The sequence below is a fragment of the Carlito syrichta genome, unplaced genomic scaffold, assembly GCF_000164805.1.
Source record: "Carlito syrichta isolate Samal-C Ts95f unplaced genomic scaffold, Tarsius_syrichta-2.0.1 Scaffold304772, whole genome shotgun sequence".
Taxonomy (NCBI): Eukaryota; Metazoa; Chordata; class Mammalia; order Primates; family Tarsiidae; genus Carlito; species Carlito syrichta.
In genome coordinates, this window is record NW_007248868.1 from 109596 (window position 1) to 129620 (window position 20025).

Consider the following 20025-nt stretch of genomic DNA (forward strand, 5'->3'; position numbering starts at 1 on the left):
GCTGACTTATCGAATTACAGAACTTGTCCTTGAAAACCACAGGCCATCCAAACAGCTAGAGAAAGAAATCTCAGTCAGAGAAGGAGAAAGGGGTTCCTCATTCCCTCGGGCTGCAGAAGACCAAAAACAGTGTCAACTGGCCTTCTGTTCTTTCAAACAAAGATGTCATGCAAGACACCAAAACTGTAAAGACTGTTGTCAAGTGTCTTTTATCTTCCAGAAGTCAGTAACTCTGACTGGTTGTCTAATTTAGCGATTTGCTGTCCTGCTAGACACGAAAACAGACATCTCTGTCTTCTGAAAGGCATAAATACCAGTGAGTATTTGTGGTAAGCCAGGGGACTTACTGCCTCTTCTCCCTTCTCCCTCAGGCAGTGACAAATCTAGAGCCTGTGTATCGACACTGGAGCAACAAGATCACAACTGTCCAGATTTTGTATTAGTGAGAAAGAACTCACACTGGTATTAAGCCACTGAGACTGGGGGATGTTTGTTACTGAGGTATAGCCTCACCTAGCCTGACTGATACACCTACAATCTGCAAGATTTCTTCTGTGACAAAAGGTTTGTTTGGAAATCGGTGGTGTTTTAAGTGCCTTCACATTAAGAAGAATTTCATCAGGTGCCAACTGCACTCAAAAATGCCTCAAAGTCGGAACAAGAACCAAACCAGTTGAGCCCTGCCACGCCCGCAACAACATTCCTCCCAGTAGTGAAGAAGCAACACAGAAGAGAAAGCAGGTGGTGGGGAAGGGGTCTTAGGTGCCATGCGCCCAAGGAATGGTACCTTTATGGGGTCACAGTCTGGCCCTTGGATTCACTGGGCTGGAAACTCCATCTTGACAGTAACCTGTAAATGAACAAAGATGGACAAGCTGCCTAACACCTCTTTCATGTGTAAATGAAAGATGGTGGCTAATGTTTACTGAACATGGGCCACATAGCTAGTATGTGCTGAATCCATTCAATCCTTCATTCATTTGTGCAATGAATATTTACTGAGCTCTCAGTCTGTGCGAATCCCTGGGGAGGCAGTAGCAAAGGAAACAAGCACAGCCCCTGACCTCAGGAAACTCACATTCTGGTGGGGAAAGACAAGTTAGCAAACAAATGAGAAGTGCCAGGCAGGTGGCTCACGCCTGTCATCCCAGCACCTTAGAAGGCCGAGGTGAGAAGACTGCTTGAGCCCAGGACCTCAAGACCAGGCTGGGCAATATGATGAGACCTCATCTCTATAATAAATTTAAAAAAGCCGGGCACAGTGGCTCACGCCTGTCATCCCAGCACTTTGGGAGGCAGAGGCAAGAGGATTACCTTAGTTCAAGGGTTCGAGACCAGCCTGGGCAACTTGGTGACCTTGTCGTTACAATAAATAAAAAATTAACCAGGTGTGGTGGCACTCACCTGTAGTTCTAGCTACTTGAAAGGCTGAGGTGGCTCGCCTGAACCCAGCAGGCTGAGGCTGCGGTGGCTGTGACCGTGCCACTGTACTCTAGCCTGAGTGACTGAGTGAGGCTCCAACTCAAAAAAAATTTTTTAAACAAAAAAAAGTTAGCCAGGCAGGGTGGTGCATGCCTGTAGTCCCAGCTACTTGGGAGGCTGAGGTGGAAGGATCACCTGAGCCCAACAGGTCAAGGCTGTGATCATGGCCACTGCACGCCAGCCTGGGTGATGGAATGAGACTACGACTCAAAAAACAAAGTTAAAAAAGTCAATTATCCACGCCTAGTTGGATTGCAGAGAAATAAAAACTAAATTAAAAAAAAAAGAGAGAGCTTTTCTGCGCTACCCGCAGAGGGGTCCTTACGGCGTTGTTCTCAATTCCCCTTGTAACTTAAAGGGAAACTTTCACATGTCCAGAGCCCTTAACGTCCTGCAAATGAAGGAAGAGGATGTCCTCAAATTCCTTGCAGCAGGCACCCATTTAGGTGGCACCAACCGTGACTTCCAAATGAAACAGTACATCTATAAAAGGAAGAGTGATGGCATCTACATTAGAAATCTGAAGAGGACCTGGGAGAAGCTTTGGCTTGCAGCTCGTGCCACTGTTGCCATTGAAAACCCTGCTGATGTCAGTGTCATATCTTCCAGGAATACTGGCCAGCAAGCTGTGCTGAAGTTTGCTGCTGCCACTGGAGCCACTCCTATTGCTGGCCGCTTCACTCCTGGAACCTTCACCAACCAGATCCAGGCAGCCTTCTGGGAGCCCCGTCTGCTGGTGGTTACTGATGCCAGGGCTGACCACCAGCCTCTCACAGAGGCATCTTATGTTAACCTGCCCACCATTGCTCTGTGTAACACAGACTCTCCTCTGCACTATGTGGACATTGCTATCCTGTGCAACAATAAGGGAGCTCACTCAGTGGGTCTGATGTGGTGGATGCTGGCTCGGGAAGTTCTGTGCATGTGTGGCACCATCTCCCGTGAACAACTGTGGGAGGTTATGCCTGATCTCTACTTCTACAGAGATCCTGAAGAGATTGAAAAGGAAGAGCAGGCTGCTGCTGAAAAAGCTGTGACCAAAGAAGAATTTCAGGGTGAATGGACTGCTCCAGCTCCTGAGTTCACTGCTACTCAGCCTGAGGTTGCAGACTGGTCTGAAGGTGTGCAGGTGCCCTCTGTGCCAATTCAGCGGTTTCCTACTAAAGACTAGAGTGCTCAGCCTGCCACAGAAGACTGGTCTGCAGCTCCCACTGCTCAGGTCACTGAATGGGTAGGGATAACCACTGAGTGATCTTAAGCTCTTAAGCAACACAGGCTCTTAAGCAACACAGAAATAAGGTTGGCGGAAAATAAACTTGTTTCTAAGGGAAAAAAATTTTTTTTAAAAGAGAAAAAAAGTCAATTAACTAAATGAGCAAGAAACTGTCAAAAAAGTTCATATCGAGTTAGTGCTATGGAAGACAATAAAGTACCCCAGGAGAAGATGGGATGCCAAGGCAGTTGGTGGGTCACTATTTACACAGTGTGGCCCAGGAGGGCCTCCCCGGGGGAAATATGCAAGAAGAGACCTGAAGGAAACAAGAAAACAAGTCACGATGCCCAGGGACAGTTCTTTAGGCAGATGGCTTTGTATGTGTTATCCCATTTAGTCCACATGATAGCCCAAGGGGCAGCCTCCAGAACCATCACTATTTTACAAGAGACTGCATTTTTCAAGGAAGGCCACAGCAATATTCCCGGTCCTGTGTGCTCATGGAAACCCTGTAACCCCTCCCACCAAGAGGCAGGGGCTCTGCTCCTTCCCCTTAGGATCTGGGTGGGGCTTGTGACACTACCACCAATAGGGGACTGGTAGAAGTGACAATGCGAAGCTCCCAAGTCTGGGTCATAAAAAAGTGACAATTTGCAGCTGGCTGGTTTGCTCAGGATGCTTAGCCGTGGAACCCAGTTTCCATCCTCTGAGGTGGCCTGGGACAGCCCAGACAGAGAAGTCACGTGGAGAGCCCCACTGGGGAGGAACTGAGGCCCCCAGCCAACAGCCAGCATCAGCTGCTGGATTGGGAATGAGCAAATCTTCAGATAATTTAAATCCTGGCCTTGGAGTCTTCCTGATGAGGCCCCAAACATCATGGAGCAGAGCCAGGCCATTCCCAGGTCATTCGGTCTGTGCTTGCTCTGAATTCCTGACCACAAAATTCATGAGCATGACAAATGCTTGCTTTACACCATGGAACTGTGGAATAATTTGTTCTGTAGACAAAGTAACTGAAACAGGGAGCCCCCAAAGCAAAGAGATGAAGTCACCTACTTACTACTTAACAACAGCACCCATTTCATGTGTGCTCAACAGGGGCAGATCCTTGTGCTAAGTTCTCAGCAAGTATGTTCTCCAGAATCTTTACAACCACCCTCCAAGGTGAGAATGGTTCTCCCTTTTGGGAGATGTGGAAACAGAGGATCAGAGAGAGAAAAGGACTTGCCCAAGGTCACACAGCTCTTAAGTGGCACAGCCAGACATATTTTAATCTTTCTCTCATCTCTATGAGGCAGGGAAATCAGCCGATCTTTGAAACCCACAAACTGATGCTCAAAGGGGTGAGACGACTCCCTCCCACAGGCCAGATTCCACTCACCTAGAAAGTGGTGGGGACAGAACTCAAAGCCAGAACTCTAAAGCCCATGTTCATAACTTGGTGCCAATTTATAAAATGAAAATGAAAAACCAGACTGGGTTCTTGGGGTTGCAGGTGAGAACATTCTTGTAGCATTTTTTTTTTTAAATCTGGAAGCTGATATGGAATGTGGAATTGGGCCAGGAGATATACTGGGTTGTTGAGCCATGTGCCCCCAAGCTGACATCTGGTCAGACACTTGGTCTAGGCCACTATTTTTCCCTTGTGCTACTGTAGTAGCCTCCTAACTAGACTTCCCGCTGCTACCCTTGTCCTTACTGTCTATTCTCAATACAGCAGCTAGAGGGGTCCATTTAAAATCTAAGTCAGAGCCGGGTATGTGGCTCACACCTGCAATCCTAGTACTTGGGGAGCTAAGGCAAGAGGACTGCCTGAGCCTACGGGTTCAAGACCACCCTGGGCAACATGACGAGATCTTGTCTCTACAATAAATCAAAAAAATTATGATGGGCATGGTGGAGCACGCCTGTAGTTCTAGCTACTTGCAAGGCTGAAGTGGAATCGCCTAAGCCCAGCAGATCGAAGCTGCAGTGGCCGTGAAGTGTGTCACTGTACTTGAGCCTGGGTGATAGAGTAAGACTCCGGCTCAAAAATTAAAAATAAATAAATAAATAATAAAAACTAAAAAATAAGCCGGGCTTGGTGACTCAGCCTGTAATCCCGCGCTTTTGGGAGGCTGAGGAGGGTGGATTGCCTGAGCCCACGGGTTTGAGACCCGCCTGGGCAGGCGAGACCTCATCTCTACAATAAATCAAAAAATTAGCTGGGCGTGGTAGCACGCACCTGTAATTCCAGCTACTAGGAAGGCTGAGGCGGAAGGATCGCCGGAGCCCAGCAGGTCGAGGTTGTGGTGGCCGGGAGCGGCCACTGCACTCCAGTCTGAGCGACAGAGTGAGACTCCAACTCAAAAAAAATAAAATAAAATAAAATAAAATCAAAGTCAGATCATGTCCCTTCTCTGCTTAAAACCATGTGGCAGGGCCAGGCATGGTGGCTCATGCCTGTAATCTCAGTACTTTGAGAGGCTGAGGTGGGAGGACTGCTTGAATCCAGGAGTTTGACACCAGCCTGGGAAACATAACAAGACGTTGTCTCTACAAAATATTAAAAAATAAGCCGGGCATGGTGGCCCATCCCTGTAGTCCTATCCTCAGGAGGCTGAGGCAGGAGGATCGCTTGAGCCCAGGCATTTGAGACCAATCTAGGCAACACAGCGAGACCTCGTCTCTACAAAAAACAAAGAAAAAACCATATGGCAGATTCAATTTCAGAGTAAAAGTCAACATTCTTACTGTGGCCCATAAGGCTCTATGTGGCCCCCTATTCCCTGTCCCTCTCTGATGTCTCCCACCATCTCTCTTTTGCTCTCTCTGAGCCAGCCATACAGACCTCTTCGCTTTTTCCCAAACGTGGCAAGAACGTTTCTGCCTCAGGACCCTTGCATGTGTTCTCACCTCTGCCTAGAATGCTCTCCCCTCAAAGCGTCCACAGATCACTCCCTCATCACTCTCTTCAGGTCTCTATTCAGATGTCACCTTCTCAGAGCGACCTCCTTAGACGCTGTTTTATTAGTAGCGCATTCTGCCCCCCTTGCCTTGCTTGACTTCTCTTCACAGCACGTGTTCCCTCTAACACAATCTAACTCACTGTTTAGCACTGACTCCCTTTACTTGAATGTAAGGTTCAGGATGGCAGGGACTTTTGTCTGCTTTGTTCACCATAGCACGCCCAGAGCTTCAAACAGGCCTGGCACAGAGCAAATGCATGATCTGTGCTTGTTGAGTGAATAAATGTCTCCTTTGCAGAAGGAAACCTGCCAAGAATCCAAGAGAGTCCCTCACCCATGTTGGCACATATTCATCCTGCAGGCAAGCCTAGACAGTGAGCTGAAACTCACCGTGTAAGGCTGGATTTAGCTGGGTTATCTTTAAAGAAAAGATATGCTAGCCAGGCGTGGTGGGTCATGCCTGTAATCCCAGCACTTTGGGAGGCCGAGGCAAGAGGATTAGCTGAATTTAGGGGTTCAAGACCAGCCTGAGCAACATGGCGAGACCTCGTCTCTACAACAACAACAACAAAAGGTTAGCCGGGCATGGTGGTACATGCCTGAGGTTCCAGCTACTTGGAATACTAAGGTGGAAGGATTGCCTGAACCCAGCAGGTTGGGCGACAGAGTAAGACTGACTCCAAAACAAAAAAAAATCTGACACTTAGAAGCAGAGCAGTGTAGGGGTTAAAAGTGTAGACTTGGGATATAATCTACCGGGGTTTGGATCCTGATTCTACCACTACTGTGTGACATTTTTTTTTTTTTGAGTTGGAGTCTCACTCTGTCACCCAGGCTGGAGTGCAGTGGCACATTCATGGCCACCACAGCCTTGACCTGCTGGGCTTACGTAATCCTTCCGCCTCAGCTTTCCAAGTAGCTGGAACTACAGGCACATGCTACCATGCCAGATTATTTTTTTATTTATTGTAGAGACAAGGTCTCGCCAAGTTGCCCGGGCTGGTCTCAAACCCGTGGGCTCCAGCAATCCACTCACCTCAGCCTCCCAAAGTGCTGGGATTACAGGTTGAGCCACTGTGACTGACCATGTGACTTTAACACTTCTGTGCCTGTTCTTCCATTTGTAAACGGAGAACAACAGCATTTACTGGTTGAATTTTGAAGTTTAAGGTCTCTGACACATACTGTACATTTGATTAAGATGAGCTCTTCCTATGATTTTATCTCACTACTTGTTAGCCAGGTGGCCCAAGCCAGTTAATTCCTGCCTCAGAACCTTCGTACCTGTAGTTCCCTTGGCTAGGTATGTGCTTCCCACCACTTTCCCCTGAGTTCTCCCCTGATCACTGTATAAGAACTGCATCCCCATCCCTACTTTCTCTCCTCCTTTCCTCCTTTATTTTGTTTCCTTAGCAGTTAGCACATCAAACAGAGCTTCCCAATTCTTCATACTAAGCACCAGGCACCAGGTGTGTTTTTGAAGTACAGAATTTTGAAGACTTTTGAAAATGTCTAGATTTAGGCAGTAATCCCAGCACTCTGGGAGGCCAAGGTAGGAGGATCACTTGAGGCCATGAGTTCAAGACCAGCCTAGGCAACATAGCAAGACGCCCATCTCTACCTCCCCCCAAAAAGCAGATTTTAGAATATACTACATATTACACCACTAGTGGAGTCTAGGGGCTGCTCCCATAATCAAGTGCATGATTTGTGCAGCAAAATCTTCAAAGATTACAAAGAGCCACATAGCAGTTCAGGATGTGTTGCCAGCAAACGAGTTCAAAGCCAGGTGAAGCTGGGCCACCAAGTAAGTTGCAAAACAATAAAAAAAGAAAACTTTCCAGGATTATGGACCTGTAAATATTTTTATAATTTACTTCTTTGCTGTGGTTAGTGCCTGGAATCCCTAACATTGAAATTAGCATTGAGATGCAAACAAGCCGGGCAGGATTTCTGTTCTAGACACCCATCACCTGAGCTCAGAACTGTGCCAACGTAGAACGAACAGCAGCGTCTGTTGCACACCGCCTTACAGATGGTAAACCCTCGATCCACGCAGACGGAAAAAAGAAAGGCGTCTCAGAGCGCCGAAGTCGCCCATCCAAAGCCACGTGGTCAGTTCACGACTTAAACCAAGGCTCCAACCCTCAGTCTTTAGGGTTCATTCATCCAGTTATGTTACTTATCCAAACATCTGCTGAGTGTCAGCTCCTCTACTGTGTTCTCCCCAGAAGGTGCGGGACACAGTTCAGCAAAACGGCTGAATGAAGGCTAGAGTCCTACCCAGCGCCGGACCGGCGGCTGCCAAGGTAACAGAGACTCCCTTCGGTCCCGTCCTCCCCGGAAACCAGGGATGACGTAACGGCCAAGGCGGGGCGCGTCTGACAAACGCCCCATAAGCCCCGCCCATCCCGCCTTAGCCCCGCCCAGCGCCAACAGCCAAAAGGAACGCCGGACGCTCAAGGGTTGGACGGTGAGCCCCGCGACCGGGAGCCGCCCTCATCCCGGCCCCCCACCTCCGCAACCGCGGAGACTCCGCCTCCCATAAAGGGTCTTGTTGACGTCACAGGCACCGGGCCGAGCTAGGGCTAGAATACCGAAAGACCTCCCACGGCTCCGCCTTGCCTTCCCCTCACCTCTGTACTTGGGGGGAGGGGACTTGGGGTTCCTGCGGCCAGACCCGCGGATCCTCCGCAGGACTACGGTTACGGTTACAGGGACTCACCTTCTCAGTTGCCCCTCGGAAACTTCCGCTGGGCGGAAAGTGCTGCGCGCGCATCCTCGCCCTAAGGCCGGACTCGCCCGCGCAGGCGCGGCCGACTTCCCGCCAGCCCCTCCGTATGGTGGCTCCTATCTGGGAACTCCATTTCCCAGACGTCTTCGCGGCAGGCCAGTCCTGGCTCGGGATCCGGGGAGGGATTATTTCCTCATTGCCCATCCCTCCCCATTCCAACCTATTTGGAACGCTTGCGTCACTTTGGAGCCAATGGGAACGAACGAGGGGGGGGGGCATCTCTCCACCAATCAGAGGTCACACGATCATTCTGTCTCCTCGACTCCGCCCCTTACTTCCGCGCGTCTTTTCTGGAATCGCAACTTCTCCCTTAATGCGTTTCCATGGCAACCCACGGATTGTCACCTTCAGTAATGGAAGCGCCTCCCCGTCTCCTAGAAAAGGCAGGAGAAGGTTGATTAGACGGTCCCTATAACAGAGTAAAAAATGGACTACGAAACCCTGACGCCGCAGGGTCCTAATCGTGTTTTTACTCTATTTCCCAGAGGGCTCGGCGGGGGTCTCCAAGGGCGGAGCCGCGACTGATGGAGACAGGAAGGTAAAGGAAGGAGGCCGCACAGCCCTCTGGGAAACAGAGTCCCGTCGCTGGCGCGGAGGCTCCTGGGTGGGGGCGTGGCTGCGAGAAGATTTGCGCGGCACCGGAAGTTGCCGTGAGGAGACGCGTGGGAGTGGAGTGGGACCTTCCGCTCCCTCAGGGCTGGGGTCGCGTCTGTTAACGCGGCCGACGGCAATCTCGAGGTACGGAGACGCCGGGACTGGGGTCTCCGAGGACCCTCCGGGGCTTGTGGGGGCCGGGATGCTCGGGGGAGGTGGCGGCCTCGTTCTCCGCCTGGGATGAAACCGCGCGAGTGGTTTGCGGACTTCCCGGGCAGCCCTGCGAGGGACGACTCTTCTGGGTCGGGAAGGAAGGGCGTCAGTGACCGGGGGCGGGCAGGCCCACGCAGCATCTTAGCGGGTGTGATGGAAATTCTTCGGGAGGTCCGAGGCTCGGTTTATCGACTACGGGATTTGCGCGTCTGTGTGCCCAGCGCCGCGCGGTGCTCGCGTGGTCTCTTCTTTAAAAAAACGGAAAGGAAAGAAAATTATTTATTTCTGAGCCGGAGTCTCACTCTGTCTCCCAGGCTTGAGTGCAGTGTCACGATCACGGCTCACCGCAGCCTCGAACTCCCGGGCCGCTGCACTCCAACCCGGGCGACAGAGTGAGACCCTGACTTAGAAAAAAAGAAAGAAAAAAAAAGTTAGTCAGAGTCGCCCAAGCTGGAGTGAAGTGGCGTGATGATGGCTTACCGCAGCCTCGACCTCCTGGGCTCAGATGATCCTCCCGCCTCAGCCTCCCGAGTAGTTGGGACTACAGGTTGTGCCACCAGATCTGGCTAATTTTGTGTGTGTGTGTGGAGGCCCATGCCCAGCTTGTACTGTCAATTTAGAATAAAGTTCTGGCTTTCAGAGCCTTTTGGTTTTTGGAATTGCAGACAAGGGACTGTGAATCTGTTGTGTTTATGCTGCATTTTGTACCTGTGGAGAATGAGGCACAGAGAAGGTAAATGATTAGGCCATGGTCCCTCATTAAGAAATGGCAAGAAGCTGGGCTCCGTGGCTCAGCCTGTAATCCCGCCCCTTTGGGAGGCTGATGTGAGTGGATTGCCTGAGCTCGGGGGTTCGAGACCCGCCTGGGCAACTTGGCGAGACCTCATCTCTACAACAACAACAACAAAAATCAGTTGGGCGTGGTAGTGTATGCCTGTAATTCCGCCTACCTGGAAGGCTGAGGTGGAAGGATCGCCAGAGCCCAGCAGGTCGAGGCTGCAGTGGCCGGGAGCGGCCACTGCACTGCAGTCTGGGCGACAGAGTGAGACTCCAACTCAAAAAAAGAAGTGGCAAGAAGCTGGGCACAGTGGCTCACACTTATAATCCCAGTACTTTGAGAGGCCGAGGTGAGAGGGTTGCCTGAGCCCACGGGTTCGAGACCAGCCTGGGCAACTTGGTGAGACCTCATCTCTACAGTAAATCAAAAAATTATCTGTGCATGGTGGCATGTGCTTGTAGTTCCAGCTACTTGGGCAACTGAGGCGGAAGGATCACCTGAGCCCAACAAGTCAAGACTGTGGTGGTCATGAGCGTGCTGCTGCACTCCAGCCTGAGTGACAGAGTCAGACTCTTACTCAAAAAATAAAAATAAAATTAAAAAAAGAAGTGGCAAGATTCCTGAACTCGAGGGCTCAAGGTTTCTCAGCCTCGTGATTATTTGGTTTAAGTCACTCTGACAGGCTGGGTGACCTTGGGCTTCCCCTCTGGGCCCCCGTTTCTTCCCTCTGAGGGCCGAGAGTGTGTGAGATGTGGACAGAATGTGACTTGGAAACTCTAGACAGAAGTCTCAAACTCAGATGTGAGAGCCAGGCAGGTGAGATCCAGGAAGGGTGGGGACTGCCCATGTGAGGCTGTGGAGCCATAGGGCACACTTGCCCTGTCTAAAATGGAGAGCTTTAAATGGGCTCAGTGAACTGGCTTTGTGGGTCTGCAGACCCATGCTGAGTTTCCCAAAAGCTGGAAATCTAATTTTTAGGTAAAATTTCCCAGTTTTCAAGTTTGGGACCACTTAATGAGTTTTCTTTCAAAACATTCTGTCTGCTAACATTGTGAGCCAAATAAACATCTGTCAGCTGAGTTATACTCATAGGTCAAGACTTAACCGCTGGAGAAACTCATTGCTTAGTAAACATTAATTTTTATTATAGGTCTATTATCGGCCCTTGCCTGCAGTGGCAAAAGTCTAGAAAGCTCTGAAAAATAAATGTTTGGGTTTTTTTGTTGTTGTTGTTTTTGTTTTTGTAAATTTGGTGTCTATACCTTACCTGAACTGCTACAGGGTATTTGTGATCTTTGATTAATCTGTCTAGGATGAATATTTATACCTTTCTTTCTAGAAACCTTAAGGTGTTCGATTACAAAACGTTGCCTGCTCCACATTACCCTGGGATTTTTAATGAAATGTGTTGTATGTGTGCTATATCACCTTTTTAAAATGTGAAAATTTCTGAATTTCTTTTTTGAGTTGGAGTCTCACTGTCATCCAGGCTGGAGGGCAGTGGCACGCTCTTGGCCACCACAGCCTCAACCTGCTGGGCTCAGGTGATCCTTCCATTTCAGCCTTCCAAGTAGTTGGAACTACAGGTGCGCACTACCATGGCCGGCTAATTTTATGATTTATTGTAGAGATGAGGTCTTGCCAAGTTGCTCAGGCTGGTCTCGAACCTGTGGGGTCATGCAGTCCTCTCACCTTGGCCTCCCAAAGTGCTGGGATTATAGGTGTGAGCTACCATACCCGGCCCAATTTCTGAATTTCAAAGCACATCTGATCTCAGAGTTTTAAGAATCTGTGGACTTATGTCATGGTGTTGTTTTGTGATGTAGAATATTCCTGCCTTCCAAGTAGCTGGAACTATAGGCATATACCACCATGTCTAGCTGATTTTTACAAAAAATTTATTGTAGAGATGAGATCTTCCCAAATTGTCCAGGCTGGTCTCAAACCTCTAGGCTCAGGCAATCCGCTTGCCTCAGCCTCCTAAAGTGCTGGGATTACAGGTGTGAGCCACTGTGCCCAGCCAACAAATACTTTAAATGTACCTGCTGTACACCAGCCACCATGCTGGTGCTGAGACACAGCAGAGAACGAGCCAGAAGCTCCCACCGAGGCTGTAGACTCATCACCTAGTCTCACAAGTATGCTTTCCCTGACTATGTAAAACACTGAGAATGGTTGCCAAGTTGCTCTGTAGGTTGTGAGGCTTGGTGGAAATTTGGGGCTGGTGCAGTTTCAGTAAATGGTATTGTTGTGATTCCTGCAGGAAGACTGCCGTTGAGATTCATCCTTCTACTTCTGGACATTTTGGGGGCTCATCCAGCATGGCCAGGGAGGCAGCCCTAGGAGGAAGGGAGACTTTCTCACAGCTCCCTCGTCCTTCCCACAGCCCTGCCGGCCGGGAACATGGAGGGGAAGGAGGAGGAGCTTAAAAGAGATCACTGGGCCCCAGTTGGCTATGACTGAGGTGAGTTAAGGGTCCTTCTGTCTTAAGTGATCACCACAAAGGCAGGGAAGCTGGCCTGCCTTTGTTCTGAACTTGATGTTCGTGTTGGCTCCCAAGTGGTCTTTTTAAAGTAAAGCTCTTGCTGTCTTTCTGCTGCTCAGCACCCTTCAGAAATTCCTGCTGCTTGCAGGATATACCCCAGGCTTCTCAGCCCATTCCTCCATGATCTGGGTTTTTGCCCACCTCTCTGGCATCTTCTGCCATTTTCCTAGACACCCAGTACTCCCTTTTGGCCTGGAGGTTAAATGTTACAATTTTCAGCTTCCTGGCCTTTGCTCACACTATGCCCCCTGCTAGAATACTATGCCGTCCTTTTCTATCTGGTAATGTCGTACACTACCTCAAGACTCAGCTTAGTCCTCTCTATTCTCCCAAATAGAGTCAGCTCTTCCTTGCTCTAGCCTCCTGTATGTAACACCCCCTGCCGCCCCATGTCACACAGATCCACTCAGATGTGGTTGTTCCTGCCCTCATCTGTCAACCCCATCAGACTAGATGCTCCTCTTGGGCAGGAGCTGATTGAGATTTATTTCTGGGTCTCTAGGGCCCAAAACAGGTCCAGCACACAGGAAACCTCGTGAGGTGTTTGTGGAATGAGTGCATGTAAGCATTTCTCTACCTGGTCAATTTCTGCTCATCCTTCATGATCTAACTTGAATGTCTTCCCCTCCAGGAAGCTGGCCGCACTACCTGACCAGGCAGCAGTATATTCTGACACGCAGGAGAAATGATTATTGAATACATGCTCTGACTTTTCACTCTTCCACATAAAACTCTCTTGGGGCTCCCCAATACCATAGGGATCAAGTCTGTACTTTTGTCTTCCCACGCCCTCCATCGTGTTGACTAGGGGCTATTACCAGCTCAGTCTGGGAGTCTAAGGACAGGGAGTCCCTCCAGGCCCTCTATGATTTGGCTTCTGCCAAAAAAATCCTCTTTGGCTTATTCCTCTCAACGGGGTATGACCAGTGACCGTTTCAACTCTAAGCATCAGAAACCCTGACTTAAACCAACTTAAACAGCCAGGAGACTATGTAGATCACATAATCGATAGACCAGAGATGGGACTGGCTTGATCTGCCAATGTGATCAGGTCTCAGTTTATTGTCACCACCTCTAAGCCCCACATAGTATTGGCTCTATCTTTGATGATCTCTTTGTCCCAAATCAGCTGCCAGGGCCACGTGCTTCCTTGCCTCATTCAACTAGTATGGTGTGCCACTGTGTATGTGTGGGCTTTGTTCTTAGGGCTGGACGAGGGAACCAAGTTATGTGGTCCCTGCCCTCGTGAAGTTCACACATGAGCAGGGGGTGGGGGTGGGGGCAGACACCCCAGAATTTATTGATTAAAAATTGTGTATTCTTACATGTTTAAACTTCAGTCATCTTCAGAGTACTCTGTTTGATGCAATACACCTATCAAGATACTTTTTCCACTGTTCACAACAGTTTTTGAACTTGTCAATTTTGATGCCTTTTAGTGCTTCTGCTGTTTTTTGTTTCACCTCTCCCACATCAGCAAAATGTTTCCCTTTGACGATTTTTTTCATCAGGGAAACAAAAGGGGTCATGCTCTTTTGGGTCAAAAACTGCTGAACACTCAGTGCAGTGTGGGCAGATTGTTCATGTAAATCACCCATCATGAAATAGGCAAACATGTTGAAAGTATTCCCCCCAAAAATTCACCAGAGCTGCACACCACCTCTCATAACAATGCTAGCGGGTACACTGATGCCAGTGAGTTCCTAGAACACTTACCTAGCAGAGGAAGCTGTACTAAAAGGTACCTGCCCTCCAAAAGATAATTCTCGCTTTTTGAGTCCCCCAATATTATTTGGAGTGACAGTATATTCATTTGCTAGGGTTGCTGTAACAGAGTACCACGAAGAGGTGGCTTAAACAGCAGAAATGTGTGGTCTCGCTGTGCTGGAGGCCAGAAGTCTGAGATCACAGTATAGGTGGGGCTAGTTCCTTCTGAGGCTGGGAGGGAGAATTCGTTCCATGCCTGTCCCCTGTCTTCTGGTGGTTTACTGGCCATCTTTGGTTTTCAGTGACTTGTAGAAAGGACTTATTGATCATTCTAATCTCTGCCTTCACCTCATACAGTGTTTCTCAGTATCTTCACATCTTTCCTCAGCATGTGTTTGTCTCTGTGTTCCTATTTCCCCTTTTTATAGCAACATCAGTCATATGCGTCCTAACGACCTCAACTCCACCTCTATAAAGACCCTATTTCCAAATAAAGGCATAGTCCTTGGTACCAGGGGTGGGGATTTTATCATATCTTTCTGGAGGGTTATAATTCAACATATACTAGGCAATAAAATAGGTAAGTAGGTCACATAGAGTATAAGTGACAGTAAGAATTCTGGAGAAAGTAAGGCAGGGGAGGGGATGAGGGACCCAGATTTGCTATTTTATTTTGTGGAGGGGTTAGAGAAGGCCTTGGGAGAAGAGGCTTAGCAAAGCAATGGCGAATGCAGAGAGAGAGATTCACCTCCCCAAGGTAGGGGAGGGGGCCAAAGCCAAGAAACATGCCAGCCATAGCTCAAAGAGCCATGTGGACACACCAGAGTTTCATTATGCAATGGCCTTAAGGTTCTTATGAGACAGAGAATGGGATGAGTTTTGCCAAAGACCTGAAAAATGGAGAGCTGGGGGCACCTTGAGTGAGCCATTGGGCTCCTCCCTGACCTCAGCCCCTGAGTTACCAACAGTGTGTTGTGTTTCAGGACTTTGTGACCCTCAAGGACGTCGCCATGGACTTCACCTGTGAAGACTGGGAGCACCTGGGGCTGGACCAGGAGGGCTTGTTCTGGGACATGGCACTGGACAACTACCAGGACCTCTTCCTGCTGAGTGAGTGTTGCCTCATCCTTGGAGGCCCACTGACCCTGCTCAGTGACCACCTATGCTCCTGTCACCTGTAACCCTGGGCTCCACCCACTAGATGCAAGCAGCACTCCCTGGGTCAGTGGAATGCTGCTTTGCATCTAGTGAGCGGAATCTAGGGATACTGCCATACATCCTGCAATGTGTGGGACAGCCCCACAGCCAAGGATCAGGCCATGCCCCAAGTGTCAGTGTTGAGGCTGAGAAACCCTGTTCTGGTGTCTCCCTGCTCTTCAGCCTTCTTTCCTGCTGGTAGTTGTAGTCATTCTTCAAGCTGATGCTTCAGGGTCTTCACCTTTACTCTCCCTTCTGTCTAGGTGGCTCTTGAGGCTTCCCTTTTTAAGGACTATAAACTGTGACTCCCATTAAAACTATGTGCCTCCCTCTCCTGCTCAGCTTGTTCATCACTCCATCTAGAATGGGAGCTCTGACAGCAGGACTTGAACTGTTTTGTTCACTATCCCCAGTGGTTGGATCAGACCGTACCTGCTCTGGGGGCTCAGTGGACAGTTGCTAAGTTAATAAATGAACAAGTAGCGGGGGCTGGGTCCTGTGGTGAGTGAGCTGTTAGGACTCTCGTTCAGTCTCCAGTCACTCCATGAGGAAGTTGGATTGTCCTTCTTCTGCTGATTGTTCTGAAACCGAGGTTCAAAGAGAGGAAGTCGTCTTCCCAGCTGTGTCCAGGTCCCCAAGAGCATCCCAGGATTGATGGTACTCTTGGAGGACTCCCAGACTCAGCCTGTGGGCAGACTCATGGCTGCAATTTACTACAGTGAAAAGACACAGAGCACAGTCAGCAAAGGGAGAAGGTATCTGGGGTGAAGTCCAGGGAAGCCAGGCACAAGCTTCCAGAATTCTCTCTGTGGAGTCACACAGGTCACCCTTAATTCTCCCAGCTGTGAAGTGTGACAACACTGGTGAAATGCTGTCTGCCAGGGAATCTCATCAGATACCAGTGCCAGGGTTTTTCTTAGGAGCTAGTCATGTGGCCCCCTCTAACTGGCAAACACCAAAATTCCAGACTCCCAGAAGGAAAGCAGGTATTCAGTGTTGACCACAGTGTTTGCACAGTTTAGACCTAGTGAACCCCTCTCACCAGTTCTGGGGACCAGCCCAGCAGTGTCCCTCTCAAATTCCAACCTTGCCAGCAGGCCTTTCCCAAGAGAGCATGTCACCCTTTTCTGCACGCCAGCATCATACAGTCAGCGAGTAGCAGGGCACTTAGACTCCAGCTCAGGGCTGTATATCTCTCAGACAATGTCACCTGGCTCCCCATCAGTATCACCTCATTGACATACTTCCCTTCTTTATTTCCTCAGTTTTTTCTTTTCCAAGAAACAGAAGAATAATTTACTCCAAATGATGAAAAAATAAAATATTGCACACTATCATCTGATAAAATTTCATCACATCCGAGCACATTTTCCCCAAACTGTAGACAGTGTGCTGCAGAAGCTTCTTCTGGGAGGTCCTGTCTCAGTGTCTGTTCCATTTTTAAATTACAACTCACAGTCAGAAATGTACTTATCTCGACTTCCCCTTCACACATTTGTGTGTGTGTATATATATATATATATATATAAATAGCGTGTTCATTTCCTATTGCTGCTCTTACAAATACCACAAACAATACATTATGTTACAGTCCTGAAGGTCATGAGTTCAAAATGGGTCTGACTGATCTAAAGTCAAGGTGTCGGCAGGACGGTGTTCCTTCCTGAGGCTCCAGGAGATCCATCTTTCCTTGTCCATGTCCAGCTTCTAGAAGCCGCCTATGTTGCTCATGGCTCCTTCCTCCATTTCCAAAACCAGCAATGGTGTGTTCTTTACCGTAGCACATCCCCCTCAGGGTAATGACTCTGCTCTCTTCCTTGAGGAAGTTTGTGAAAGGCAGGGCTTAGTACTGCTGGGACTCTGAGACTCCAACATCTTCTGTAGGGCCTGGCCCATGAATGCCTCAGGCAATATGTGACCCATGGGTATATGAGTGAATCATCACTCTGATTGCCCTGGACTGTGACTGTCTGAGTCCCTCTCCTTCACTGCACTGGGAACCCTATAGGACTGGCATCTCCAGCGTTACAAAGTACAGCATTTGGCCCACAGGAACTGTTTGCCAAATAAAGCATCAGAAAGTTAGGAGAGACCGGGTGTGGTGGCTTCCATCTGTAATCTCAACATTTAGGGAGGCTAAGGCAAGAAGATAGCCTGAGCCCTAAGAGTTCGAGATCAGCCTAGGGAACTAGTGAGACCTTGCCTTGACAAAAATCAGAAAACAAGTGTGGTGTAGTGGCACATGCCTCTAGTTCTGTAGTTCCCACTATTCAGGAGGCTAAGGTGGAAGGATTGCCTGAGCCCAGGAGGTTGAGGCTGTGTTGAGCCGTGATCGTGCCCCTGTACTCCAGCCTGGGTGACAGAGTGAGACCCCAACTCAAAAAGAAAGAAGGAAAAGTCAGGAGAGCCAAAAGGTTCTCACTGAACATCTGGCTGGCCCTCCATGTCCTGGTTGGATGACAGTGCTCTTCTCTCCCTGCAGACCCCTCAAAACCCAATCTGACCTCCCACCCAGATGACAGAGAAGAGCTGGAGGCCTTGGTGAGAGGAAGCCCAGAAGCAACCCCTGGTGAGTGGGTGGGGAGGGGCCCTTTGTCTACCCTCCATCCTCTAGCCCTCCATCCAGATGCTGCAACCAACCCTCCAGCAGACCTACCTAGACATTTCAACACTCGACTTCTGAGCGTCACTCTGCCACTTGTTGGCTGCCATCCCCTCTCTCATTCTGGCATTCCTACCATGTTTTCAGCCACCTTGGCCTCCAGCATGGGGCTGTCCTGATGCCTCTCCTCTTTCCTTCCACATTGAGCAAGGGAGACCTTTTGCTCCCTGAGTTGGTCTCTGTACTCCTGCTTGTGGCCCTGAGCATGTTGATACCCTAGTCTACCTCTTTTCATCTCCCTTTGTACAGGCCTGTCCCTCTTTCTTGGCCCTGGGGCACAAGAGGTGTCCACACCGGGGAGTAACTCAAGCTCAGGCCTGAATGCTTCTGAGAATTTCTGCTCTGCCATCTCCCAGGCCCAAGTTCCTCCAGGTGGATCAGGTTAGGTGGTGAGGATTCCTGGGGTATGACCTCTGGTAGAGATGTCCCCGTGGGAGAAAGCAGAGGCAGCTGACTTGCCTAGAGGCTTCTCTCACTGTTACTTTTTTCTTTTTTTGTGTGAATCAGTGTCTCACTCTGTCGTCCAGGCTGGAGTGCAGTGACATGCTCACAACCACCGCAGCCTCTACCTGCTGGGATCAGATGATCCTTCTGCCTCAGCCTTCCAAGTAGCTGGGAACTACAGGCATGTGCCACCATGCCCAGCTAATTTTTCTTGATTTATTGTAGAGATGATGTCTCACCAAGTTACACAGGCTGGCCTTGAATCCCTGGGCTCAGGCAGTCCTCTTGCCTTGGCCTCCCAAAGTGCTGGGATTACAGTCATGAGACACCACACCTCCCCTCTCATTGTTACTTTATTACATGAGAAGAAGGGTCCTGAACCAGAGACCACAGAAGTTCAGGCATCTCCCTACCCAGACAGTCTGCAGCTCCCTTCTTGGCTCACCACCTTGAACTCGTGAATGTGAATCCTCTGTAGCCTCTTCTTCAGCACACCATCATTTCTTGTAGGTGACTGACCCAGGTGCAGGCTCCCACAATTCTGCTTTCTGTTTCTGCTACCTCAATGTATTGGCTGTTTCCAAGCTTAGGCAACCCTGCCTTTACCAACAGCCAAATCTGTGTAATCTCTTCTCCAATAGTAACACTTGTGTTGCAGAGTTATCATTTATGTGTGTCTTTCAGTCTTCAACAGGGTACTTCTCTGGTTGGTAGAGCTTAGCTGATTCATCCCATATTCCCAGCTCCCAACACCACACTCAGCATGTAAGAGGTGCCTGTCATACGTCAATCATTGTATTCCAGGCAGGGGAACTGCATAAGCAGAGGTGTGGTGAAGAGAACAAGCCATATATCAGTGAGAGATAAGAGCAGAAGTGAGGGTGACAGTTCTGGGCAAGATGTGGGTTTTGTTTGCAAGTTCCGGTTGCAGGTTGAGAGGTGTTAAGCAGTCTCAAAGATACTCAGCAGATGGTGATCCCAGAAACTGCAGAAGGAACAGACTTGAAAAGTATGATGACAGTGTGAGATGCAGAAGAGAGAAGGGAAGCCTGGCAGTGCAGAGCAGACCAGTGAAGTTCATGTTTTGTGAAGGGTCCCAGAAAGCATACAGCTTGGAAGCTAAGAGTATAGGATTAGAGGGGTTCAAAGCCTCGCTCTACTGCTTACTGACCTGTAAGAGAAGAGAAGCAACCCCACCTTTAGGGGATGTGGGGAGTAACCATGTGTGTCTGAGGTGCTCCTGCCAGGAGTAAGCATACCACGAGTGAGAGTTACTCTATCCTGTGAGCCTTTCCTATGGCTGCCCCTGTGGCAGCCCTGAAGACACAAATGAGCAGTGGAGAGTCCTGTCAAAGAGCTTGCCTTAGCCAGGCTCGGTGGCTCAGCCTGTAAATCCCGCGCCTTTGGGAGGCTGAGGTGAGTGGATTGCCTGAGCCTGCGGGGTTGAG

General features: G+C 49.4%; 3 protein-coding genes across 8 annotated transcripts in view; 2 read left to right on the plus strand and 1 right to left on the minus strand.

Moving 5' to 3' along the window:
• Window positions 1–8468, minus strand: part of VRK3 (vaccinia related kinase 3) — a 54323-nt gene extending 45855 nt beyond the window's left edge. For all 6 annotated transcript variants that reach the window (XM_008060953.1, XM_008060954.1, XM_008060952.1 and 3 more), the window contains exons 1-2: window positions 8369–8468; window positions 788–850 (exon numbers count right to left, since the gene is read on the minus strand). The gene's annotated coding sequence lies outside the window, so the exon portion shown is untranslated. The remainder of the gene's footprint in view (window positions 1–787; window positions 851–8368) is intronic.
• Window positions 1794–2737, plus strand: LOC110595868 (40S ribosomal protein SA-like). The gene has a single exon (XM_021713884.1). It carries the CDS (start codon window positions 1853–1855, stop codon window positions 2651–2653), a length of 801 nt encoding a protein of 266 aa, XP_021569559.1. The 5' UTR covers window positions 1794–1852; the 3' UTR covers window positions 2654–2737.
• Window positions 8469–12409: 3941 nt separating the features above from the next.
• Window positions 12410–20025, plus strand: part of ZNF473 (zinc finger protein 473) — an 11403-nt gene continuing 3787 nt past the window's right edge. Inside the window, exons 1-3 of the mRNA XM_008060955.2 lie at window positions 12410–12486; window positions 15258–15384; window positions 17954–18040. Of these exons, the coding sequence (XP_008059146.1) occupies window positions 12478–12486; window positions 15258–15384; window positions 17954–18040 (223 nt within the window). The 5' untranslated portion in view covers window positions 12410–12477. The remainder of the gene's footprint in view (window positions 12487–15257; window positions 15385–17953; window positions 18041–20025) is intronic.

What these genes read in the sequence shown, in the direction of transcription:
- LOC110595868 (XM_021713884.1), top strand. Translation starts at nt 1,853, where the DNA reads ATGTCCAGAGCCCTTAACGTCCTGCAAATGAAGGAAGAGGATGTCCTC.